Here is a 25,124-nt window from a genome sequence, read left to right as displayed (position 1 = left end):
TTTGGAAGATTCTGAATAATTAGCTATTGATTCTCAAAGACAATGTTTCTGAAGTTCAGAAGATAAAGTCAGGATTATAAAAATTTGTATTCTTGGTATAGTAGAAAGAACACTGGGCTCTGAGAATCAGTTCAGTATTTTCTCCCAGCTTTTTTCCTCCCTGCAACGTTGGGCAAATGAGCCTCCCTAGATCTCAGTTTTCCTGTCTTTTGTCATCTATAAAATGGGAAAGCTGAACCAGATAATTAATCTCTAAGCTTCTTTCTGGGTCTACACAGCTGTGCTTCTAGATGGGAAGTTATAGTAGAGGAGGAGGCCAATCAGATTGAGTCATGTAGCCATACATTTTTCTCCTCCTTTCTGAGGGTGGCTTCCAGGTGGGAGGAGATGCAGACACCTCAGGCTTCCCAGTAACTGTTCTCTGTTTTCCTTTCAGAACATTTTCCAGATGGCGAGGTCACAGCAGAGGGATGTGGCCACCTAGCCTTTCCTCATCTCCTCCTCTTCACCCTCATCCTCTCACCCCTTTTGTCTCCTGTGTCAGACAGAGTAACCATTAACACAAAAGAAGAGAAAAAGGAAAAAAGTCATTATGTTCAAAAGCCCTAAACTAAATACTATTAATAATCCCTCTGAATTTCATGTCTCTGGAATTGAGCTGGTAGAGAACAACAGATTGGTCAGCACCAGGAGTCAGCTGAGTTAAGACAGGAAAATAAGCCCAACAATGCGCCAAAGGTATCTTTGTCCTTTCATCTGGGCCTCATACCAACAGACTCTCCTTGTACTATATTTTTAAAACTGGAACTATGAACTCCATCCATTTGCACTGTTCAGACATATATATGTATGTATGTAAAAATTATATATACACAAATTAGCTGCACGTATATACATATATATATTTCTTTTTAAATTTCATATTGATGGCAGTACCTTTTTTAGCTTGTGTTTTTACACACCTTTCACTAGAATTCATGACTTCTCTCTTGCTCTCTTTATTTTGAAACAAACTTTAAAAAGGAAAAAAAATATTTTACCAGGAAAATACCTCTCCTCATGAAGGACTCGAAAAGTTTACAACCTGCTTGGGTTTTTCCCCCCTTTTTTGTACTGAGTGAAGATTCTGGCTTATGGATTGCCGTAGAGTCTGAGGAGCAAGGAGCATAGTTTCTTTATCTTCCACGAGGCTGCTGGGGAGGAGAAAGAGATGTGTATCTCAAGGGCAGCAAGGCTTGCAGATGCAGGGAGAGTCTAAAGACTTGGTGTGGTCCTTGATTCCAAGACACCTTTCCTGGTCCATCTCGCTCTCCCACTCATGGCTTTCTAGCCACATTCTCATCTCCTTCTCACTTCCCGAGGGCCCCTTGAATGCTCTCCCTCCACTGGCCTAGATAGAGGGGAGGGTCCGCTCAGGAGGTTGATGCCACAGGAACCTGAAACACTTCGTGGTTGTAATTTCCCATTTCCCGCCATTTCTGAAGCAGGCAGAGTATTAGGGACCAGAGTTAAAGCCAATACCTTTAGGCACAAAGATTGGACTTAGGGGAAAAGAAGGAAGAAATGCCCTAAGTACCTAAGCTTTTCCCTACCCATTCCTGACCAATAATCACCCATAACCGATTACGTTCTCCGTGACTTCCTTAAAGAGCCGTGTTGGGAAGAGGGTTCTGACGATATCCCCGAGGCCTTGGGGAAACTTGGAATGAGTCAGTGGTCTGTGCCAACCAAACCACTGCTCATCCAAGCCAGCTGAGGACCCAGGAAGAACCAGTAGGAATATGACTGATTTGAGTTGGATCTCAATTTTTAATGAAAAGGAGCCTGAAAGAAAACCTTTTTGTCCCTCAAAGAGCTCCTCATCTCACCTTGCAGTTTGAGCTTTTGAGACCTGAGAGCTGTATCCCAGGACCAGGTGGGGCAACACTCTCAGCCCCCGGCTCTAGAGATACTGCATTGGGGGTGTGAAGTTGGGCTCCCATGCAACCGAAGCACGTCTGTGAGCCTTCTTTTCTTTTTCCCTTCTCTACCTTCTAAACAGAAACCTCCATTGGGTGGCATCTTTTGCTTTGTCTAACTGGGAGGCAACCATACTTGGTTTAGTCAGTCTACTGAGCAGTGGTGCGGTGGTTTGAAGTTTCTTTTTTGGTAACTTGTTTTTGCGGATCGTCGTGAGGCCACTTTTCTTTCCCTCTCACTCTGTTGTCCTGGCAGCTGCTTGCCCCAGGACAGTGTGGGATCATACAGGACACCTGTCTTCCCTCCCCTTTTCCAAACATAGGTGGAATCACAGAACACAGACGTAGGGATGCTAAATGTTTTAAAGTTACAGAGAGTGATCCCTGGTTTGAAAGTTTTGATACACGATTAACTTCTTTTGGCTTAAATGAATTTAATAATGAGCCAAAGGACCCTAGAAAGAAGATAATGCTGATTCCCCACTCCAAGATGCTAAAGAGGCTTTCGGCTCCAGCTTTGTTCAAATTGTAAACATAGCAGCTGTTTGCCCATATTCCCTCAGAGTGCGAGAGGAATGAACAAATCTGGGGTCCATGCAGTATCCCAAATACTGACCTCCCATTGTGAGATGTGAGATGGTGGGGGGATGGATGCCCATAGGATAGAGGCCCCTTTGGTGGGGGGTGGATGCTGCTCTGGTCCCTTCGTGGCAGAGCATTCATTCACTTGGTGCTTTGGAGATGGGGTGAGGGCCCCATGGGTATTGGCCTGTGGGCAGAATCAAACAGCCACTACTTGCGGCTATACCACTAACAAAGCACCCAGTTGCATCAAGGAGTGGGGGAAGGAGGGAGCTTCTGGAGGACAGCATCTTCCCCTCTTCCACCCACAGCAGGCCTCCTGGACCTATGGCTCCATAGGATCAAGCTCTTTTTTGCATGAAGCAGTGTTAGTGTGACACTCCTTTCCCCTGTTGCTCTGTACTTCCTCTCCCTAATCTCTGCTATCTTTCTTAGTCCTGGGTTGTGCCCAGGGAGCCTTCTGCCCAGTCTTCTTTTGCAGTTTGTCTCTGGGAAATGGAGGGGCTTGCCCTCCCCTCTGCTTTGTCCCTGCAGAACCAGCAGGATCTTCCTGATCTGTTGTCCTCCCCTCTGCACTCAGTTTCTATCCTCTTTGGTAAAAGGTCAGAGTTTTGTATAGATCGGGAGAAAATGCAGGCCCTGAGAAACCTGTCCTTACAGAAAGGTTTCCTAGGGCCATGCTTTGGGTTCTCTGCTCTTTATATTTTTATTCTTCTCTTCCATTTTTCTGCCCTACCCTTGCCCTCAGCCTAAGCTCAACCAGGTGTGTGCTCAGGGCAGCTCCTAGGCCTGGCCTTTTTCATCCTGTCATCACCCAGGCCGGTGGCTTTGGTTATCTCCTCTTGTAGCTCCAAACCTAGTGCTTGGAGCAGTAGTACAGGGCATTGACAGGAGGGAACATCTCTCTCAGAATCTGCCAGCTTATGTCCTGGCTCCTAGAAGGCAGTTTTCCTCATGGAGACTGCATCCTGGTTGACCTGAAGTCTCCAGACCTGGAGGGACTATTGTGCCCCCTCCTCTCCATTGTGCTCTCTGGCTGGGTCAGTTCAGCATAGAGACCGTTTGGGCTGTTGGAGCCCAGGATACTGCTAGGTTCGCACACCAGATTGATTGTGTCCCATTAGCTTCCTTTTGAAAGGAGGACAATGCTGTTGATACTCAGAAGAGAGGCAGTGGGTTTGCTTCTTCAACTCCTGTCTTCCAGTTCCACCTCCTGCCTTCCTTTCCCTCTAACCCTGAGCACGTCATGCCAGGCCTCACTCATACCAGGACAGCAGCTTACTCCTCAGCAATAATCTCGAGTGTAGGGAATGTTTAGGGTTCTGGGGAAGGGCAGGAGCAAAGATGGGAGTGCTGTGGGCTGGAGGCACTTGGCCAACTGCTAAATTGGACACCAGTTTTATATCATGCCCCCTTTTTAAGCCAGTGAGCTGGGCTTCAGTTTTCCCCAGGCCATGCGTACTTTTAATTTATTTGAGAAACTCTAATTGTATTTTCACTGCAGTATCTTGTATTTTTTATTTGTGATTTGAGAAATGTGAAGAGAAAATACACAGACACATAATGGCTAACAGTGTTTCTTTCATTCCTTGTTCTAGAGCTAACCACTCTAAAATTGTTTGGTAATGTCACTTAGTGTAATTAATTGTAACATATTCTTTTAAATAAATTGATTTATTGATGAAACTAGTCTGTGCTTTCCTAGGCTACACATCCTTTGGGTTGTGTGGGAAGACGTGAAAAGGGATGAGATGGGAGTTAGAAAGGTCAGTCTGAAAAAAAGTAGTTAGAGGGCACTCTTTTGAGGGCAGGAGATAGAGAAGAGGAGGAGAATGTGGCTCCTTTGAAAATGCCTCCTACTCCCTCGGATGTCAGAGTTGATTGTGCCAGCCCCCGCCCCCCCAAATCCATGTAAGGTTCACAGAACCCCTCTCCCTCAGCCTTACTCAGAGCCTAGCAAAGCCTTTGGGACACATCTTAGCACTGTGTCTCTACCCCAGCAACATGATATTTCATTTTATAAATGCCTCAGGAGACTGGTCTGAATGTGAACCTAATAATAATAATAGTAATGCATAATAGTAGGCACTCTGGGTGGTTGTATTCCTTCTGCCCACACCCCTGAGAATAAAGGTGGTTGTGGATATACTTTGTTTTTACAGAGGAGTCTCAGGTGCTGTGACCTAAAGACCTACTCCAAAGAAACCTGCTCCTCTCTGTACATTAGCTCCTGGGCTGAATCTGCTCTGAAAAGCTCAGCATTTGTGTTAGGTCAGATATTTTTGTTATTTTTGTAAACCTGTTTTATCTTTATAACCCCTGACCATATGCTTTTGCTCCTTGATTGAAAGCTATAAAAGCAAGAACTAGTGTGACATTTCTTTTGGCAGTTTGGGGAGAGACATTTGTTCTGGCTCTCATTCACTCAGCCATCAGCATTAAATAATTGGAATCTGATAAATCTGATAATGGGTAAATAATTTATTTTTCTTTAACAAGGAAAGAATCGGTAGAGAAATAGTGGAATCCCAGAGCTGAATTACAGAAGTTTAAGTCGACTAATATTGATTGGCTATCTGCCTGCTCAGGGCACCCTGTTCCATACAAAGGAAAAGAGGCATTGTTCCCGCTTTTAGCCCAGCAGAGAACAGAGATTCATGAATGAGGGTACATGGCAGTGGAAGGTTGAAGTACCATAAGGATTAGGAAGAAGAGGGGAGGAAAAAAGACTTCTGGATGAAATCAACTAAGGAGGGGTGCCTGGGTGGCTCAGTGGGTTAAAGCCTCTGCCTTCAGCTCAGGTCATGATCCCAGGGTCCTGGGATGGAGCCCTGCATCGGGCTCTCTGCTCTGCGGGAAGCCTGCTTCCTCCTCTCTCTCTCTGCCTGCCTCTCTGCCTTCTTGTGATCTCTGTCAAGTAAATTAAAAAAAAAAGAAAGAAAGAAATCAACTAAGGAAATCTTTGTGAAGAAAGTGGTGTTTAAGGTGAACCATGTAGGACAAGCAGGATTTCAACAAGAAAGTTTTTCCATAGACGTTAATTGAGCTATTATGTGCCTGACACTTATAATTGGGAATGGAAAGCCACTGGGGGAGGGAAAGGATCAAACATGTCCAGATGAACAATGAGTAGTCCTATTTGATTAGAACTTAGGGATGTGTAGGAATAAGACAAAAGATGAGGTTTGGAGAGCCTTGGATGCCAGGGTGAGGAGTTCTACATTAAAAAAAAATTTTTTTTGTTGTTTTTTGGATCAGGGGCAGTTTAGAAACTGGTACTTCCAAATACATACAGAAGGCTCAATTAGGACACTGTTATGGTTAGTTGGTAAGTGGAGGCAGTGATCATTGAAAGGAGGGACACGGATGTGAGGGAAAAAAATGTGGAAGTAATATCTTGTGATTAAATAACATTGAATGCATGTGTCAGGAGTAAAAGACTCCTGAGGTTTCATGAATAGGTGGCTAGAAAATAGAAATATTTAGGAGTTGAAACAGGGAGAAAATGTTTTAGCTTTGGACCTATTATGATTTAGGCATGGGTGAGAAATCTAGATACATAGGCATCTAGCAGTTACTTCGTAATTATTTGTTGAACACCTAATGTTCTGGGCGCTTTTGAGGCTGATGGGGATACAGTGGTAAACAAGGTGAAGGACAGACTCAGCATCTGCCTGTGGATGTATCTGTAGAAGGCTTCTATGAGAACAGGTTGGAGGAGGGCAGGAAGGGAACCACAGAAACGGGAGAACTCACCAGAGGGCTCTGGTGGTACGAGGGTGACTTTGGACTTTGTGGCCATGGAGACGGAGAGACAGATATGTGTAGGTCAACAATATATTTGAGAGAGAAGACAAGTAGGGCTTTGCAGTTGGATTGGATAGGAGGCGTGAGACGGCAATAGTGGTGCTAGACACTCTTAAGGAAGACCGAGGGAGGAAGGCGCGACCCAGAGTGAGTTCAGAACAGAAGTTCAGTTAGAAACAGCTGGGAGTCATTCTCATCGAGTGGATGAGAGGATACAGTATATTAGAGAGAGACCCAGTTTGTGGGGGGCAAGAGGAGCCTGCCTGATTACTCAGGAAAGTAGATCCAGAGAAGGCCCAGAGAATGGGAATCTTCGAAGGACTCGACTCTTGGCTCAGGGTAACTCAAAGTTGTCAGACTTGGAGAAAAGAGTGAGTCTTGGCCATGAGCGGAAATGCCTGCAGTCACATATACTAGAAGCCAAGACTGGCTTTGGCATTTTAGCAGGAAGAGTGAAAAGACAAAGGAAACCATGTAAGTCAGACAGGCTGTGCCCCGTCTCCCCTGAGGAAATGGAAACACTTTGCATATCGTTTGTGCATTTCTAAGCTCTCAAAATATGGCCAGGGCATGGGGGTACATTGGAAGAATTATCCAGGGCTTTTCCTGGCCACACTGTTGTCCCTAGAGCCCCCTAACTGTGGATATTTTTCTAAATGTCTTGTTTTTGTTTCTATAAATGGAAGGCTTCTCCCAATCCCTGCTATTAATCTGTCAGCTCCACTCTTCTGCCTTAAGTTCTTTTCCCATTCCCTTCTCTTTATGCTGCCATTAACATTGGAACAGTAACTTGATCATTTTAGAAGCAGCAGCTGAGTTTCATTCTGCTTGGTCTGACTTAGGGGATCCTATTGTTCTCATTTCTTATTTCCTCTGCTTTCTCATTTTGTTATTGCTCAGACCTCTCCTGCTCAGAAGAGGTGGTAGTGAACTTTGGGAGCTAACAGAACTACCCTCCTTTATACCCTCCTTACTATATTTGAAGCTAATATGATGCCTAAGAAATCTGTTTATACAGGTACAAGTTCAGGACTTCCTTTTCTGACCCTAAGTGTCCTACGTTTTCCCATCAAAGTGCCTGGAGATGGTGAGCACTGGGTGATGTATGGAATTACTGATTCACTATATTGTATACCAGAAACTAATATAACACTGTTAACTATACTAGAATTAAAATAATTTTTAAAAAGGACCTAGAAAGGGGTGCCTGGGTGGCTCAGTGGGTTAAGCCTCTGCCTTCAGCTCCAGTCATGATCCCAGGGTCCTGGGATCGAGCCCCACATTGGGCTCTCTGCTCAGTGGGGAGCCTGCTTCCTCCTCTCTCTCTGCCTGCCTCTCAGCCTACTTGTGATCTCTATCAAATGAATAAAATCTTAAAAAAAAAAAAAAAAAGGACCTGGAAAATCCCTGCCCCAAAATGTTTCCTGTCCCCCAAAAGACCGCCCTTGTGTTTCCCTCTTCATCCTTTAACTTTACTTATATCTACTGCTTCTCCGGAGAAAATGTGGTGACAGTCTTGCAGGGAGGGGCACAGCAGTGAGCAATAACAATAAGTAATCTTCAGTGTTTGTCGAGGGGCTGCCTGTGATCAGGGAGGATACCAGGAGGAGGAGATTTTGGGAGTCTTTTGCCTCCCCACTCCTCCATCCCAGGAGAAACCACCAGTATAACACTTTGGGAGACGCTCTTTGGTCTAAAATTCACCTTCCATCTTTCTGTCCTGACCCAGAAACTGTGGTGAGGACACAAACGAGACACTTCAAGGGAGAATTCCTGGTGTTGATACCAACTCCTGCTGTCCTTACACACACTTCTGCCTGTCTGTGAACACACACACACACACACCTCATTCGAGATTTCAGATGTTCCTGCCTGATTCTCTTCTGAGTAAGGCCCCATCCCTGATCTCTGCCAAGCTAAGAGACTCTTTTCCCTGAAAGAATATCCACAGATATGTTTCTATTGTACTTCACACGTTGCTTTTCTTTTTACTACTCAGTTTGGAGCAGTTTAAGAGAAGGCCAAAGTATGGGGCCGATGTGGGGGCGGGTGGTGAGGAGCCACATCCATGTGCTCAGCTGGGATGGCCCTGGCCTAAGGCTAGATGGGCTGGAAGGTAAGCAAGTTTAAAGTAGGGGGCATAATGAGGGTGGGATAGCAGGTTGCTGCTAAAATCAAGTGGCCGAGATGCTGTGAAGTCACACACTACTCCCGTGTGAGCCCATGTGAGCTCCCTGAACCCAACCCTAAGGTAGTTCACAGAGAAGAATAAAAAGAAGACCCAAAGCAGAGGGACCTCAGGGCTCATGCAGTCCACCTTCTGCATGATGGGACTCACTGCCACAGCCTGCTTGGTATTTGTTGGGATCTCTGCTTTGGGTCAAAGAACGGGTAATTGGGCCTTCCTGATGAGAGAATCATGGGCTTTGGAGTCTGACATATTGGGCCTCCTTCCTGCAGCCATCCCTTCGTAGCTTTGTGATTCTGGGTAAATTAGTTACCCTCCCAAGCCCTTTTTATTTAACCTGTCTATAAAATTATATCCTGCCTCACAGAGTTGTTGGGAGGTTAAGGGAGGAAATGTACATAAAGGGCCTGTAACAGAATCGCAGAGCAAAAGTTTAGCTCCCTGTATCCCACTGATGGGTGTAGGGACAGCTCACCCCCACAAACAAGGGAGAAATGGAGACCAGGAATGTGAGACTCAAGTCCCCAGCCTTCAGGGGGACAGGGCTGGATACAAGAAAGGCCTGCTGACCTGCTTTCTTCCCTCTGTGCCTAGTGCTGCAGAGCATTCCAGGATTAAGCCCCAAGGAAGGGTGGAAGAATGGGATCATGAAGTTATAGTTAAGACCTGTACGAGCTCAAAGGTCTTGGACCCTCCTGACAGGTCTCTCTCCCAAACCTCCCCCACCACCCGCCTTCCTCCCCTCCCCAGTGCACAAAATCCCCTACCCTCAACTTTCCAAGACTCTTATTTGATGCTTTTAAACTTTTTTCTTTATTTAGACAGAAAAGACCAACTCTTTAAAAGTAAAATGCAATAAATAAATAAGTTAAGCATAGAGAAGTGTCTGAAATGGACTCCCCAGTCTCCCCTTACCACTCCCACCGCCCCCCACCCGTTTCTTTCCCCTAAAACCTCTTCCTAAAGAAAATGATCAGGTAATAAACCCCTGTAACCCCTCCCCACACCCCTCCTCCCATATACCCAATTACCCCCAAAGCAAAGGGAGAAATCAAGAGAGAGAAAAAATCCAAGGGAAACATTGTCTAAACTCCCAGAAAGAGAGATGGCAGCGTCCGGGCCGGGCCGGGCTGGATAACGCACGGGTGGTAGTGGTATTTACACGGAGGGGACCAGCAGAGACTGTAAACATTTTTAGGGGTTTTGGGGGAGGTCTTTTCCTCATGAAAGGAGGAGGGTCTCTGTGGCTGACTGGTGGAGAGGCAGCCCTCAGGGCTCCCCCACACCCTCCTTAGAGGGGGCCCATGGGGGAGGCAGTGAGTTTTAGGGCTGGGAGCCCAGGGTTCAGGGATATCCTACCTCTAGCTGAGGGTGGCAGGGAGTGTGAGAACCAGCTTCTGAGAAACCCCTAATGTGGGGAAGAGGCTGGGGTGAAGGTGAGGTGGGGAGCTTATGGGAGGCCCCTCTGTCCTCCTGGGGGCCACAGGCCCGCTGGTGGGGGAGGCAAGTGCGAAAGCTGGGCACAGAAGGTCACCACAAGAACCCCAGCAGAAGGCAGATAGCCCAGAGCCTTTGAGCTTGTCCCTTGCTCCCTCACAAAGGCCAAAAGGGCCTGGGAGGAAACAGGCCCTTCAGGAGGGGCAGGGTGGTGGGAGTGGGCCGGTGTCCTGTTCCCCAGGGCTGTGAAGCAGCTTTTGCCCCCAGAGCCCCATCGAGGCCCCGGGCAGGTGTGCAGAGAGGGCTGGGACCAGACGTGGGGAGAAGGGTGTGGTGCCCCTTCCTCTGATGTCTCCAGACCTGTGAAGTAAGGAGACATGGGTGAAGCTGTAGGGAAGGCACAGCCAATGCAGGTCACAGGCCCTGCCAAGGAAGAAGTAGCTGGGCTGGCTGACGCAGGATAGGATGGGGCCGCTTGGGGAAAGCAGGTCATCAGAAAGGCCTCAGTCCAGACAGAGCCCCCCCCAGCTGTTGGACGAGGGGCAGTGATGGAGGAGATGGGAGGGAGAGGGCCCATGATACAGGAAACCAAAGGATATCCAGAAGGAGATATTTACACAGCCCGTGAGAGAGAGAAAGGCTGGAAGACAGAGAGACAGGGACTGGAGGGGACAAAGCAAAGGAGTGAGACAACAGGCAGGCAGGCAGAGATAGCTAAGAGAAAGGAGAAGGGGCAGTGGACAGACAGACACCTGGAGGAAGAGCAAGGTGGCCAGGCTAGGACCTGGAATGGGGCTTAGGGCTGCAGACTTGGGGGCTGAGACCCCCAGTCCCTAGAGAGTGCTCTCATTCCTTTTCAGAAAGGAACAAAGAAAGCAAGAGAGAAATGCACAGAACACAGACCACAGTCACCAACCACTGTTGACCAAGCACGTCCCGCGAGCTGCCCCCGGCCCTGACCCTGGGCTGAGGGGCGCTTCCCTCCGCGGCCCCCTCCCCAAAGAACAAACAATCGGCTCCAAAGACAACACGCTCGTTCCATGCAACTTACAGGGGCCCGGAGCAGGGGTCCGGGGATGGGGGCTTCGGCCGACAATGGACACGGGCCCTGGGCTGGGGGGGCCCCCAGGGTGGGGGGAGTTAAGCAGCCAGGATTGGGGGGGAAAGGGGGAGAAACAGAAAATGTGGGTATTGTTCTTGGGTTGTGTTTTTTCAGGGGTTTGGTCCAAAGGAGATTAAACAAACACAAAAGTCACCAAAGCTCACAGCTCTGTGGCCATGAGGCTAAAGTGGTGACGGCAGTTGGGTGGAGGGGACCCATTTTGTGAAATTCAGGCAGTCCAGCATTTTAGCCGTCTCCACCTAAACCAAAGCTGCTCCTGGTAGGCCTGAAACTTGGACTTCCCCGAGTCTGTTCTGTGCACTCTGCACTGTCCCATGGGTCTATACTGTACAAGAGCCCAGGGTCTATACTACGTGGGGTCCAGGGTGCTGAGGGTCTAATGTCCCCACCTCTCAGGAGGATAGATATTCCAGGAGCCACGATTCTAGAACCCTCCAGTATCCTACACCAGCCCCCTTACTTCCCCAACTCTACTCCCCTAAATCTACTCTGACCCAAAGGAAAACAAAAAAGAGAGACACACACAAACACATAGACACTGACCAGACAAATGACACCAGATTCTGAGAAAGACCTGGGAAGTGGACACAGATCTAGACAGACTTGGCTCTCTCTGGGGTCACAGTGTGTGTGTGTGTGTGTGTGTGTGTGTGTACGCACGCACGCACACACACACACAGGTGTATGTATGTGTGTGAGAGAGAGAGACAGAATGACTCAGGTGACTGAAAGGTGACAGCAGAAAGTGACTGAAAGGGTGACAGCAGAAAGAACTATACCAGACCCCAGCTTCAAGTGCACAGAGTCAGGCGGCGGTGGGTTGGGCATCCCTGAGGCTAGGGGAGCATGGGGTGGGGGCAGTCCAAGTGAGGGCCCTGGCTTCTGTGTGAGGGAGCTGAAGAGGTCACAGGATGGGAGCAAGACCCACCTGGGGGCCCTCAGTAGGGCCGGTTGGCATCCTTAGGCCGCTTTAGCTGGACTTTGAGGCGCTTCATGCCAATCTGGAAACCGTTCATGGCCTGGATGGCAGCCTGGGCACTGGCCGGATTGTCGAAACTCACAAAGCCTGAGGTGAGAGGGGCATAAGGCCCAGCCCAACCCCACCTCACTTGCCTGTGCTTAGGACCAGAACTTGCTCCTTGGTTCCCTGCTGCCCCACCTCCCTTCCTCCCAGGATCCTGAGGGCCTGGCACACAGCAGGCATTTGATGGGGAGCTGCTGATTGACAGGCTGAGGAAACGCAGTGCAGCCACTCAACATGCTCTTGGACATTCTTTCCAGCACTCTCTGAAGGGCAGCCCCTTCCTCAGCCTGGATAACTCTGAACCTGCCTTCTGAAAACACAGACCACTTCTGGCCCTTTGTGACTTCTCAAGCAGGGAGGACAAGGCTCCTTCTCCCCTGAAGCAACTTTTCAAAGACATGAAGGCAAAAGACTCCACTCCCTAAACTTTCCTTTTGAAAACCAAACATCCCGTTCCTGAGACTCTTCCAGACCTTGGGGAGCATGAATTTGACCAGTGCTCAAGGAGAAAAGGTGAAGTTGCAGGTTTTGGAGGAAGAGCTGGACAGCAGCTGGTATGGCATGCCGAGGGTATAAGAAAGGTTCCTTCTGACCTTGGATAATCTGGATTTCAAAATTTGGGCCCACTGTGACCATAAATGCCTTTAAATGTCTCATATCTTATCCATATTTGGAGTTTGGCAAAAATGTACCGTATTTTATCTTTTGGATCACCACAGTCTTACCAAAACACTTGCTCTGATTGGTGGCCCGGTCAACAAAGACTTTGGCTGAGATGACGTGGCCAAAGGGGACAAACATCTGGAGGATTTCTGAGTCCGTGAACTCCTGGGGCAGGTGGTAGATGAAGATGTTGCAGCCGTCAGGGCCTGGATGGCAGCAGACAGAGGAAGAGCTCAGGAATTGGGAAACACAGGGCAAGGGCCCCACGGAAAACAGGCCCTGGGGGGGGGGGACCCTCCCATCCCAGCCCCCACATGCAGGCCAGGGCGCCAGACACCTCATCCCCACTCGCTTTCTTCCCACACATAGGGCCAGAGTCAGGCTTGGAGCAGGCAACAGGGAGTCCCCAGCCCAGGACCAGGGCGCTCCTCTCCCTGAAAGCTCTGGGCCAGGAGAAGGGCGCCCAGGCCGCACCTTCCCGTTGCTGCTGCTGCTGCTGTTGCTGCTGCTGTTGCTGCTGCTGCTGCTGCTGGGGAGGAGGTGGGGGCTGCTGGGCGACCAGGGTTGGGGGAGGCTGCGGGAACGCAGGTGCGACCAGGCTGTAGGCTGCTGGGTAGGCTGCTGGGGGGGCGGTGGGAGAACGGAGAGCTAGTGGGGGTCTCGGGACTCCCCTGGCCCCCGGGGCCCTCTGGCCAGCCCTGTCTCCCTCCGCCTAGCCCAGGCCAGTGGGGTGGACAGGCCCTTGAACTCTGGGTATACTGCCCCTAACGTAGGACCCATGGGACCCATCAGGAAGCCCCAGGGGGTGGCTGGCAGGGCAGGGTGCCTGGAAGACCAGCTTCTCTCCCTCGCTGTCCCTCCTGTCAAGGGCCCTGGGCTCCTCACCTGTGTAGTGCTGCATCCCTGCGTAGGCCTGCTGCAGGGGGTCCACAGGTGCTGCGGGGCTCTGGGCTGGGGAGAGCAGCACCAACTGTGAGGGAGGGGGAGGACGCAGAGCAAAGGCCATGCAGGTGGGGAACACAGCCTCCCAGGGCGCGGGGTGTGACAGGATAGCACGCAAAGGCACAGGGTGGCGGGAAGAGCGCAGAGCGTGGAGTCTGACTGCCTGTGCAACCCCGGACTTCTCTAAGCCTCAGCTTCCCTGGCTGAGAATGGGCAGGAGCCTCTGAGGCCAAGGATGCCAGAGCAGAGAAAGCACCTTATGACCCTGAGGCCTGCAGAGGGAGGGTGCACCACAGCTGTCTGTGGGCAGTGGGAGTGGTGGCTTTGATAGCTGCTGGGGAGAGAGGGGGGCAGGCAGAGACCCCCACCTGGGTAGGGGTGAACCCCGTTGGGATACAGAGCATCAGGGGCAGGTTGCCCGGTGGGCTGGGTGGGCACCGGGCTGTAGCCGTTGACGCCCAGGGCAGCAGGGATTGCCGAGACGGGCGTGGCGGCGATGGCAGGAGGGGTGCTGGTTCCTGGGGAGGAGAAAGCGACAGGGACAGAGCAGAGGAGCGGACACACACACACACACACACACACACACAAACAAACGCAGAGAACCAGTCAGCAAGGCTGCAGGCATTAGGGAGGAAGCAGGCCACTCTATTGCCCCTGAGTTCCTCCCAGCCCCTCTGGCTTCCCTGAGCAGTGCCCTACGTCCCCTCCCCACCACACACACACTGACCTGTCCCACTTGTGCCCAGCCCAACCCGGCCTGCCTACCCTGGGCTTTACCTGAGGATGGGGTGATGGGGGTGGCAATGAGGCCATTGGCATTGATGGCGGCCATGTGCTGCATCTGCACGGCGGCCATGGTGGCCATGGGGCTGAGGTAGGCACTGTGAGCCGCCACCAGGGCTGCCTGCTGCTGCATCAGCTGGAGGGAGGGGAGGAGAGGACAGTGGGGCCGGGTCCTTCCCCCCCACCCCCATGCCCAGCCTGGCTCCCCTCCCAGCCACGAACCGTGGCACTGGAAGGGTGGGGGCAGGTCCTGGAGGCCAGGAGGAGGTGGGGAGGGGCCCAGCCCAGGCCCCCGGGGGTCAGTGCTCACGGCCTGGGTGTAGGCGCTGTAGGCTCCAAACTGCAGGGCGATGGGGCTGAACATGCCCAGCTGGGTAGCCACCTGCTGCATGCGGCGGAGACCTCGCTCCTTCTCCGTGTCGGCAAACTTCACCACCAGGCTGGATGAGGCACCCTGGGCAGGGGCCACGTGGCGGTTAGAGGGACAGAGGAGTCGGGACCTCTCCTGCTCAGAACCCTCAAGGCCCGGCCTCGGGTCCATCCCTCCAGGTTTGGCCTCTTGGGGAGGACAGCCATCAGGGCGCCTCTGTCCAATGAGAAGATTTTCATCCCAGCCTCCCCCTGTGCCGGGATGGGCGAGAGGCTACAAAAAGTTGAGGAACTTGAAGGCACATGTTTGGAAAGGGAATGGCCTACTGAAATCAGAAGGGCGCCTCTGGCTTCTCCGTAAGGATTCCAAGCCGGAAATCATCCCCAGCCAATATTTAATCTCAGGCTGGTCATCCCATCTAGCTGCCCCAGCCCCCACACCACGATGCCCACCCCCACACCCTGACCCTCGTGGTGGATGCTCAGAGCATGAACCCTCAAGTTTTAATACCACCTCGAGCTAAATAAAAACCAAACCCAAGAAACATGTGCGGAGATTTTGCAGAATTCTGTACTCTAGAATGCAATTCTCTATTCAGTGGTGCATCCTCTCGGCCAAGGCCCAGCTAATCGCTTGCCCAGCCTCTGCTGAGGGAGCTTCAGAGTCAGGTAGGTCCATCTGAGAAACACACTCTGCTGGAGAGCCCCCCACGAGCACGGTCAGTTGGCCCAGGGCTAATGTGCAGAGGGCATGTGAGGCCTCTAAGCAAGTGTTCCAACGCCCAGCCAGGGAAGGTGGGGGGTACAGGAAGGTGGGCAAAGAGATAGGAGATGGGGAGGCTTGAGGAGTGGAGGAGGCTGGAGAGGAGGGCAAGGCCTGTGGGCTGGAGGTGAGGGGTCAGAGGTGGGGGGATGTCATCTGAAATGTGAATGTGGGGGTGCTCACCGGCAGGGTCCGGCTGCTGTGAAGGGTGTTGATGGCCGCTTGGGCCTCGGCGTGGGTCTGGAACTTGACAAAGGCGCAGCCTACAGCATCCGAGAGCAAGGAGGAAAGGGTGAGTGCTCACCCTCAGGGGCCCCCAACGTTGCTGTCACCAGAGAGCCAAGGGGAAAGGAGCAGAAAGGCCAGAGGGCCCGTCTGGGGAAGGGGGAGCCACTGGGTACCTTTGCTGGTGCCATCTGGCCCCCGGAGCACAGTGCACTCGTCTATGGTCCCAAAAGGCTCGAACATCTTCCTGACGTCCTCATCTGTCTGCTGCTTCCCTAGCATCCCCACAAAGAGCTTCCGGTCTTCTGGGGGTAAGGCACAGGACAAGGGGCATGTTCAGGGCTCCCTGGCTACTTTCCCCACTCTATTCCCGCCAGGATAGGCACAAATCCTGCCCTTCACCTTTGGCAACTCCCTGGAGCTCCAGGTACTCCCCTCACCCTGAGACTAAGGCTACTAGCAGTGACGCCAGTGATTTTGGGGGAAATGGGATACAGTTACATAGGGTGCTCAGCCCAGTTCTGAAGGGCTTGCACTTTTCTCTGGGCTTCAGTTTGGCCATCTCTACAATGGGCTAGATGACATCCCCTCTGACAACAACCCCCACCTTGACCGGGAACCCTTTGGAATTCTCAGATCTCCTTCCTCAAGAGAGACTGCCCCTCAGTTACTCTAAGCCCTGGGCCTGAGTCCCAAGCCCAAGGGTACAGAACCTACCTCCTCGGCTCTCGCTGTCGGCCGGCTTGACCTGGATTGGCCTGTTCATCTAAAAGGAGAGAAGAGAAGGCAACTGCTGGGGACCTCCTCTGAACCCAACAAGAGCCACCCCCCTCTCCCCAGGCCGGGACCTGCAGAGAGGCTAGAGGAAGCAAGCCCCAGGCCCTAAACTGCTGATGGGAAGGAAGGGATGGGCCTAATCTTGTTTAGGATTAGGACCCAGGGGAGATTAGAGGCAGTGGGAGGTCAGGATATCTAGGAGGATGCTCCTGGGCCCACTCCAGGCCCCGGTGAAGCCCCAGGTGACTTGGCCAGGGACAAGTGATGCTCTCTTTAGGGGGAGAATGGAACTTCCCATAGGACCTGTCTCCCCAGATGGAGCCCAACCAAGAGGCTATTCAGCAAGAGCTGTCTTAATTTTACAAAGTAGGGGCAAGAGAGGCCTCTCCAGTGAGCAGCCCCAAGGAAGACTATCGACCCAGGGACACCCCACAGATGCCCCGACTTCCTTCTGACCCCAGAGGTGTGTCTGCTTCTCTATCTGCCCCCCTACACCCCTTGACCCCAGGGGGAAGGCACTCGGGCAGCACAAAGGGAGCAGATGCCCAGTCTCCGTGGCAACGGGAGAATGCGCGCCATGGCAACCGCCCACTCAGCCTGATTTATCCCTCCCGTTGCCCTGGCGACCGCGGTGACGTCATCACTTCGGCAGCTCCACACACCCGGAGAAGGAGTGGGGGGGGGTGAGAACAGGGTATGCTGGGGGTGGAGGATTTGGAGGAGGCTGGGAGGTGGGGGAGGGGCCCAGGACAAGCTTCCTGATTCGTGCTGAGCAGGCTCTGCAGGGGCCACACTGTCCCTTCTTCCTCTGCCTTCCTCCTCCAGATCAAATCCTTGGTGTCTCACAGCTGAGAGGGCTCCGAAGGAAGGACTGCTGTCCCATGCTCTTTTGACATTCTCCCTGTACCCCGAAGTCCTCCAGAGCTCTCCCTTCTCTTCACTCCTGCAGCATCTCCCTTTGTTCGGTCTCCAGTGAAAATGCAGACACCCCCCAGTTCCCCTCTCCATGATCTTGCCTGGTGAGGGGACTTAGCAATGACTTCTGCAGGTTGATTTCCTTCACTGGGGGCGGGGGGCATCTTCAGAACTGGAGGGAGGGGAAGGACTCAGTATTTCGTGTCTGAAAATATTTTGCTACTGAGGGGCCATCCTAGCTCCAGTGACCAAAAATATTAAACAGAAGAAACCATTTGTTGACATTCTGAGGAGAGCTACGGGTGTCCTCAGGAAAGGCACTGGACTGGGGGTCAGGAGATCCAGGTTCAGGGACTAGCCCTGCCATTCACTAGCTGGGTGACCTTGGACAAGTCACTTCTCTCCTCAGGGCCTCAATGTTCTTCTCTGTAAAACAGTGGGGCAGATCAGGTGGTGGTGAATCAGGTTCCCCTCAGCTCTAGTGTTCCAGCCTTTGGGGATCTCGTGTGTCGTCACTTCACACAGAGAAGTACAGGACTGGTAGTGGGCTCCTTGCCCCTTCTCACACCAGACCCTCCACCCTGGTATCCAGCCATTCCAGTCAGTGTGACAGGACTCTGCTGGTGAGGGAGCCCCCCCAGGCCTGGATCAAACCTAAGCTGCACCTCAGTGGACACTCCTGTCCTGCCCCACCCCCATTTATGGATCCAAGAGCAGCTGGCTGGGGGGAGGTGGGTAACAGTCACCCAAATCCTCCAGCCAATCTGCCCCCAGCTTTATCCTCCACCAATCTGGGATTATCCCATCGAGTTTCAATCTCCTCAGGAGCTTGCACCCGCATGTGTGTGTGTGTGTGTGTGTGTGTGTAAGAGAGAGAGAGATGTGTGTGGGCGGGGGGGGAGTGGGGGTTAGACACCCAGGGCGCTCAGTTTAGCACGGTGTAAAGCAATCGGGAAGGGCTGCAAGGGCACCTCAGCCCCAGCCACACCTCCTACAGAAGACGTAGACTCTACACCAGGGTCTCTCCATGGCATCAGGGAATTCTTGAGTTGACACTATCCCTTTCCCAAATGCCCCTAGGGATCTGAGGCTCTAGGCAAGGGCGGGGAACCTGAGACCCAGAAAGAAAGGATGCCATTCCCTTACTGCATGGGCTCCCAGGCACAGAAATAGCACCTCAATAAATATCCACAGCTGATGGGGATTCACACAAAGACACACAGAAGCGCACAGGCTGCAGCGCAGGTCACGTTGACAGAAGGTCCCCGACACAGCCTCCCTCAGAGCCCCCCCCCCAACCCATGCCCCGGCTCTCCTTCTTGGCCTGGCACTTCCTGTGGGAAGCTCGGTCTTTGTTAGCTCAGCTCCTGCACACCTGCCCCCTCCCCTGAGTCCAGCTGGGCCCTGTTTACCTGGCAACCCAGGCTCCGGTGCCTCTCTTCCCTAACCACCACCAGCCAGGTGATAAGCCCTCCTGAGGGCCTCCCAAAGAAGAGGAGGCTATTTATACTCACTCAGACTGCTCCCCCACTGACTTGGTCACTCATAAGGCCCTTATCCTTCTCACCAATAGCAAAGACCTCACTTCCAGGAAGCGCTCCTATTTCCAGAAAATCTAATTCTCCCGAGGACACAGGCCTGCTGCTCTGCCACCCCTGGCTCCTGACTCCCTTCCACCCGGTGTCCCAGACCACACATGGATCCTTTCCACGGGGCCCAAATTCACTGGCCCAACAGCAAGCCAACAGGCAGGGCCCATGGCCCCAGAGTGGGAGTTCGGCCTAAGGAGAGGGCGTAGGGCAGGCTAGGCAGAATTAGTCCCTCCCACCACCACCTCCAGGAGGCCACACCCTCCTGCAGGAAGAATCCACGGGCCTTAGGCAGAGCCTGTCCTGGGAACACTCAGGGGAGAGAAAAGGAAACGGGGCTTGGCAGCCACAGGTCCAGCCTCCATTCTTCCTCTGCAGCTAAAGTATCACCCTAATATAGCGGGACCGTGCAGATTTCGGGGTGACAGAGATGGGGAGGAAGAGGAGAGAGCTAAATGCTCACATTAAAAAAGAGCCTATATTGGGGCACCTGGCTGCCTCAGTCGGTGGAGCATGTGACTCTTGATCTTGGGGTTGTGAGTTCGAGGCCCACATTGGGAGTAGAGATTACTTAAACATAAAATCTTAAAAAAAAAAAAAAAAGTCGTATTAGGAGGGTGTGGAGGGAGGTTAGACAGCAGGAAGAACGTCCCACAGAGGGGATGCACTAAACAGGCGTGCGTGCGTGCGTACACACACACACACACACTGAATGACTATTTGAGGAAACAATGCTGCCAGGAACGCAGGTGGCAGAGAAAAGATCTGGGGGATACAAAGGGTCAGGCAGAGCCTGGACATAGACATCTGCTCCCCTAGACGCCCCAAGCCCCCAGCACAAGGGTCCCCTTGGAGGATAGGACCTCCCCCCTCCGTTTCCTACTAGAGGCTCTGTCAGGCCAATCTGGATCCTGTCCCCGAGGCAAGAGGCAAAGGCCGAAGTGGAGGCCTCAGTGTCACCTGGGAGCTCACTCAGGGGCGGGGCTAGACAATCATTAACCAGGAGCCCTCTTCCCTCACCTGCCACCCTGGGCCTATATTTTTTCCAGGAAGAGGGGGCAGAGCCCTCTGCACCCTGACAGTCAGAGCCTGCCCGAGCGCACAGACAGCTGGAGGGGGCAGACCCAGGCCAGGTGCCTGCCTAGCAAGATGGCAGGAAAAGAAGAGATGTTGTGACTAAGATGAAAACTACTGAATTGTCAGGAGTCTCCACAGAGAAAAGAAAGAAAGGAAAGTTGGAATGTGACGTGATGGAAACCAGGCTTCCCAGGGAAGCGTGTGCCCACACCCACGCAGCCAGGCTGGCAGGTGCACGCGCACACATGTGCACACGCACGCGCACACACAGGCTCCCCGGATCCCAAGCCTGCTCTCTCTCTCTCACAACCGCACACACACACACACACACACACACACACACGAACACACACAGATCCTTAATGCCATAGGCCAGGGCTGTTCTGGTGCCTTGCCACCAACTAGGATGAGATGGAGGGGAGAAAGCCAGTCTGACTGTGGGATTTGCTCTCTTAAGTGCATTCAAGGGTTGAGGGCCACAGGGGGAATGGGTCACGGACCTACTGAAGGTTCGAAGTTGGGAGTGACTGAAGCAGTTCTGATTTTCCTGGATGCCCCCACCCTCTTTGCCCGTCTGTTTTGTCTACTTCCCTCCCAGGAAGGAATGGAGAATCAGCCTTTTTCTCCATGCCCCACATAGGGGAAGGGGTAGAGGCTATGACACGTGTGTCTCCAGCACCCAGGCCGGGCTCAGCAAATGTTTGCCTGAGGGATGGACGGGGTTAGCTCTCAGTACTACTTCCTGGGGCTCAGAGGGTGGGAGACAACAGAAGCACATAGACATGGGAATAGAATGGCACAACCTTTCCCCCCAGGCTGCATGGCAGGAGGCAGCCTGAGATTCTCTATCCCTGCCAGCTCAGGCCTGGGACAATCTGCACAGCTATCTCAGAAGAAGAGAAAAACAGCTCTGACTTTTCAGGAGAGAGGCCATGCCGGAGGGCACCCCTGCCGACCTGGGCACACTTTGGGGGTCAGACTTGATCCTCCACAATGATGTCTGCCTGTGCCCTTGCTTGTCCCAGCCCACGCCCCCCCGGGCTTTGCTCCACCCTGATGCCCAAAACTCTTCCTAGGAGACACGAGGTGAGTCTTTGAGAGCTCAGAAGCCCGCACAGAGATGCTAGTCCCACAGGTACCCACTGTCCCAGTCACAGTCAGACATTCCACCCCCAGAGCCAGAAAAGAGTGCCTGGGTGCCTCCTGCTTACTTTGCCACACACTTGGTATCCGGAGTCTCTCCCCATGCCTCACAACCAGCTAAGCTCTCTAAGTGTTGTCCCATGAGCAGGCTGGAAAGTGAAGAAGGGGCTGCACCTGCTCTTTACAAAGGTCACATTTGCTCTGCTAACCGCTGTCTTCCTTCTCTCCAGGTAGAAGAAATGAATGCATCTCCAGCAAGAAAGAGGGCTGTTAGAAGGAGAGGGGGGCCTCCTGGTGATGAGAGGAGGTAGGAAATGAGTTCTGTATCTCAGAAAGGTGGTGAGCCCCCTGCTCCCTTCTCAGGAGCGCCCTATGAATATGGGACTCACCCCTGGAAGCGTCTTCTGTTCGTGCAGGGCGCTCTGGGCCTTCAGGGCTGAATCGCGGGCACAGTATGTCAGGAAGGCACATCCTGAGGAGGGGCAGGGGCAGAGAGACGGGGTGGGGGTGAGTCCCTGATATCCCCTCCCTAAAAGGCTCCCCCCAGCCATGACACTGAGGACTGGGAGGCTTTTCTCTTCTTGCCCCTCTCTGGCCGCTGGAGTGGGAAGGTGTCTGAGAGGGGCCAGACATTTTGCCCCAGGGAGTCTCTGGGCTGAGTCGTTGGGAGAGGGGGCTTTGTGTGGGAGTAGAAGGGGCATGTGGTTGCCAGACAAGTGTGTGCAGTGTGGTTTTTCTCTTCCTCTGCTGGCCTCTTTTCCCCTTCTCCTTTGCCTCTACCTCCCTCCATCTTGGTCCCCATCACCCTTCTCCTCTCCCATTTTCCCTATTTCCTCATCTCTCTCCTACTCCATGGGAGACAGGTGGACGGTGAAGAGTGGGATAGAGGAGAAGGAAAAGGGAGAGCAGTTCACTGCAAGTCCCTAGGCCAGCTGACAGGGGAGGCAGTGGGCCCCCCCACCCCCACCCACAGTGCCTGGAGCTCTCCAAGTCCTGACCGGAGCCTGACCCTGCTTAGCAAGAGTGCACAGCCCTTGGACAGGCCCAAGGAATGCCTCTTGGCCAGCCTCTCTCAAGTTCCCACCCCCACACTTCCCAGATCTATACCAGTCTCTGTCCTCCACACCCTGTTTCTCAGGTCCCTCTCTTGGGTCCTGGAGCTGCCCTGCCCAGTCCATGTCCACTCTTGCCAGGGTGACCCCCACCTCAATAGTGTCTGAGACTACTAAGATTCCCAGGCGAGTGTGCATGCATGCGCACACACACACGCATGTGCGTACACACACACACACACACACACACACACACACCCCTGCCTGGCTCCTTATCTCCCAAACCAGATCTCTTGGTCCTCCATCCTCCTTTGAGTTCATCCACGACATCACCCTCTCATCTCTGGGGTCCATATCTCTGCATCCCCTCCACAACTCTTCCCCTAAAGAGGCCATCCTAAGGCCTGCATCCGAGTCCCCTGCTCACCCTGGCTGTTCTCTTCCAGCTCCTCCATCCACTCCTTAGCCCCTGAACTCTTTCCTTCCACATTGGCCCTTTCCAGCTGCTCCAGCCCTCCAGGCTGGCTTCCCCTCCTCCCAGCCTCCCCTCCCACCCCTGACATCTCTCCAGCCTGGCCTGACCCCTCACCCTTGTGCAGCCCGGTGTACTTGTCCTTGATGACAGTCAGCTCGAAGATCCGACCAAACTGTTCGAAGATGGGCTTCAGGTCCTTTTCCTCCAGATGCCTCGGGATCTGCCCCACAAACAGCTTGATGGCATCCGGCTCCTTCATTGGGGCGGCCCAGGAGGAGGGGCCGAGGGGAGCAGGGAGAGGCCCAAAGGCCAGGGGGAAGTTGCCTAGCAAGGAGGCAAGTGGTGGGGGCCGGGGCCCAGCCGGGGCTGGCTTTCCCTTTGGCCCCCAACCACAGTGCTGAGCAGAGGGGCAGCTCTTCACACAAAGGAGGCCCAGGGAGTTGAGGGCTAGGGGTCAGGGGTCTAGGCAGACACTGTCATGCCACCAGGGGGCATAGCCCGAACAAATGATCTCCCTCCCAGAGATCTGGCAAATATCCCAGAATGGGGGTCAGTGTGCTCAAGATCTGGAGGATTAGGGTGGTATCTGGGGTGCTGGGAACTGGGGATTAAGAGCTGGAGTCAGGGAAAGGGCCTGAGGAGGGTGATGGAGAAGGAGGGTTAGGGGTTAGGGGCCTGGTAGGTTGCCAGCAGCGCCAGGGTGGGGGGGGGCACTCCTGATGTGGGGCAGGTGGAGCTCTCGTTGGCTTTCCTGGGAGGACACCTCCCCTGTGGCTGATCCTTCTGCTGGGTCCGAAGATCCCTGATGCCAGATGCTTGATTGCTGATGGCGGCAGGGCTCCGGGGGTCCCTTTTGCCCTGCCGCCCCCCTTCAGGTCCTCCCCTCAGCCCCCCTCCCACCCCCACCCTGGTCCCTGGGCCTGGGTTGCTGCTGGCTGCTCCCGCTGCTGGGGCTGCCTGCTTTCCCGGTCACCTGGGTCCCGGAGCTCTGCTCTCCGGCCGCGCTCTCCTCAACAAAAACCTCCCCCCTCCACACCCCCCTCCCCACTCCCACCTCCTTTCCCCTGACATCAGTGATGTCAGTCTCAGGGGTGGAATACAAATTCTCTACCCCGCAGAGGGACGCACAATACAGACAAGAGCCACGCCCTCTTTCTATCTCCTTCCTCCCTGACTCCCTTTCCACCCCCAGAAGAGCAGCTGGTCCTGTTGATAATAACCCTCCCCCCATCTTACTCCCCAGTCACGAGCTGGGCAAGACACTAAGATGGAGAATTTATAGAGGAGCCCTAAAGTGGGGTCCATTGTTCCGGGGGCTGGAGCTGTCCCCGGTGCTGGAAGCGAAGACACAGGAGAGGGGTGCAGGGGGGAGGAGGAGAGGGGAGCCGGCATCTGGGGAGACTTAGTGTGGGGAGCAAAGGAAAGAATCTGGGGAAAAGAAAATGGCATAGAAAGTGTTGGGAAGGTTGGGAGTGGAGGGAGGAGGGAGACGTAGATGGGGCAGGAAGCAGGTCTCAGAGCCTTGGGGGAAAGGGCAGAAGGGGACCCGGAGAGGAAAGATGGAAAGGGGGGGTGGGGAAGGAGAGAGCGGGGTGAAATGAGCACAGAGAGAGAACTGTGTATTTTCCAGAAAAGGATCCAAGAAAAACTATGTCTTGCTGGCATTTGCCAACGCCCCCTTCTCTCCCTCTGGGTGGTTTGTGTGTGTAAGTGCGTGGGCAGGGAGGCAGCGGTGGTGAGGTGGTAACGACTGCGAGAGCTATCACTTGTAAGCTCCTTGAAGACCAGGGCACCGTTTAATTCAGCATTTTACTTTTTGGGGTCTAGCACAGTGTCTTGCTCATACATAGTTGCTTAATAATTATTTTTTGAATAAACAGTTGATGCAAAGAACCTCTGATAAGACCAAATTCCCGATTCCTTTAGGGGGAAGAACCACAACTAGCAAGCTCCGGTTTAGGGCAGAAAAAAAAAAAAAAACAATTTCTCCTCCCTTTGCTCCCTTCTCCTAGTTAGGTTCCTTGAGTAGAACTCTCAATGTGAACCAGGTAGCAAAAAGGGATGGGGGGAGCACATTTGGGGGCTGTTACTCTCCTAAACCACTCTTCTTCTACAGATGATCTGTTTCCTCCATAATCTCAAGGGAGCTTAACTTTTCCATGCACTGGACCCGCTCACAGCACCCTTCAGTGCAGGGAGTACCTGCTGACATCAAGTCTCCTGGACTGGGCA

The 25,124-nt window shown here is 53.1% G+C and overlaps 2 protein-coding genes across 32 annotated transcripts in view; one reads left to right on the top strand and one right to left on the bottom strand.

Moving 5' to 3' along the window:
• LOC111162060 (sorting nexin family member 27) overlaps window positions 1–4,226 on the top strand; it is a 63,335-nt gene extending 59,109 nt beyond the window's left edge. The window contains exon 12 of the mRNA XM_022526252.1: window positions 437–4,226. Within this exon, the coding sequence (XP_022381960.1) occupies window positions 437–484 (48 nt within the window). The 3' untranslated portion in view covers window positions 485–4,226. The remainder of the gene's footprint in view (window positions 1–436) is intronic.
• Window positions 4,227–9,795: 5,569 nt separating this feature from the next.
• LOC111161975 (CUGBP Elav-like family member 3) lies at window positions 9,796–23,151 on the bottom strand. 31 transcript variants are annotated; one of them, XM_022526078.1, is made up of 14 exons: window positions 23,007–23,151; window positions 21,755–21,837; window positions 16,572–16,630; window positions 16,041–16,186; window positions 15,823–15,902; window positions 14,818–14,961; window positions 14,502–14,643; window positions 14,093–14,242; window positions 13,668–13,733; window positions 13,618–13,620; window positions 13,342–13,403; window positions 13,257–13,275; window positions 12,905–12,988; window positions 12,034–12,161 (listed from the first exon to the last, which is right to left on the bottom strand). In XM_022526078.1, the coding sequence occupies exons 1-14, from the start codon at window positions 23,149–23,151 to the stop codon at window positions 12,034–12,036; spliced, it is 1,311 nt and encodes a 436-aa protein (XP_022381786.1). The 31 variants fall into 31 exon arrangements, with proteins under 31 accessions (XP_022381784.1, XP_022381786.1, XP_022381793.1 ...); XM_022526085.1 differs by having other exon boundaries at window positions 14,821–14,961; window positions 16,041–16,169; window positions 16,582–16,630; XM_022526087.1 differs by having other exon boundaries at window positions 16,041–16,166; window positions 16,582–16,630.
• Window positions 23,152–25,124: the final 1,973 nt, after the last annotated feature.

The sequence above is a fragment of the Enhydra lutris genome, unplaced genomic scaffold (assembly GCF_002288905.1).
Source record: "Enhydra lutris kenyoni isolate GAN:26980312 unplaced genomic scaffold, ASM228890v2 scaffoldscaffold88, whole genome shotgun sequence".
Lineage (NCBI taxonomy): Eukaryota > Metazoa > Chordata > Mammalia > Carnivora > Mustelidae > Enhydra > Enhydra lutris.
Note: the sequence above shows the minus strand (reverse complement) of the source record. Positions and strands in the feature narration are given on the sequence as shown.

Coding starts and splice junctions, on each gene's coding strand:
- LOC111161975 (XM_022526076.1), bottom strand. CDS start 23,151: ATGAAGGAGCCGGATGCCATCAAGCTGTTTGTGGGGCAGATCCCGAGG. Junction 15,903..16,040: donor GCCAGATGGCACCAGCAAAG/GTACCCAGTGGC, acceptor CGGATGCTGTAG/GCTGCGCCTTTGTCAAGTTC. Junction 12,989..13,256: donor GCAGCAGCAGCAACGGGAAG/GTGCGGCCTGGG, acceptor GCTGCCATCCAG/GCCCTGACGGCTGCAACATC.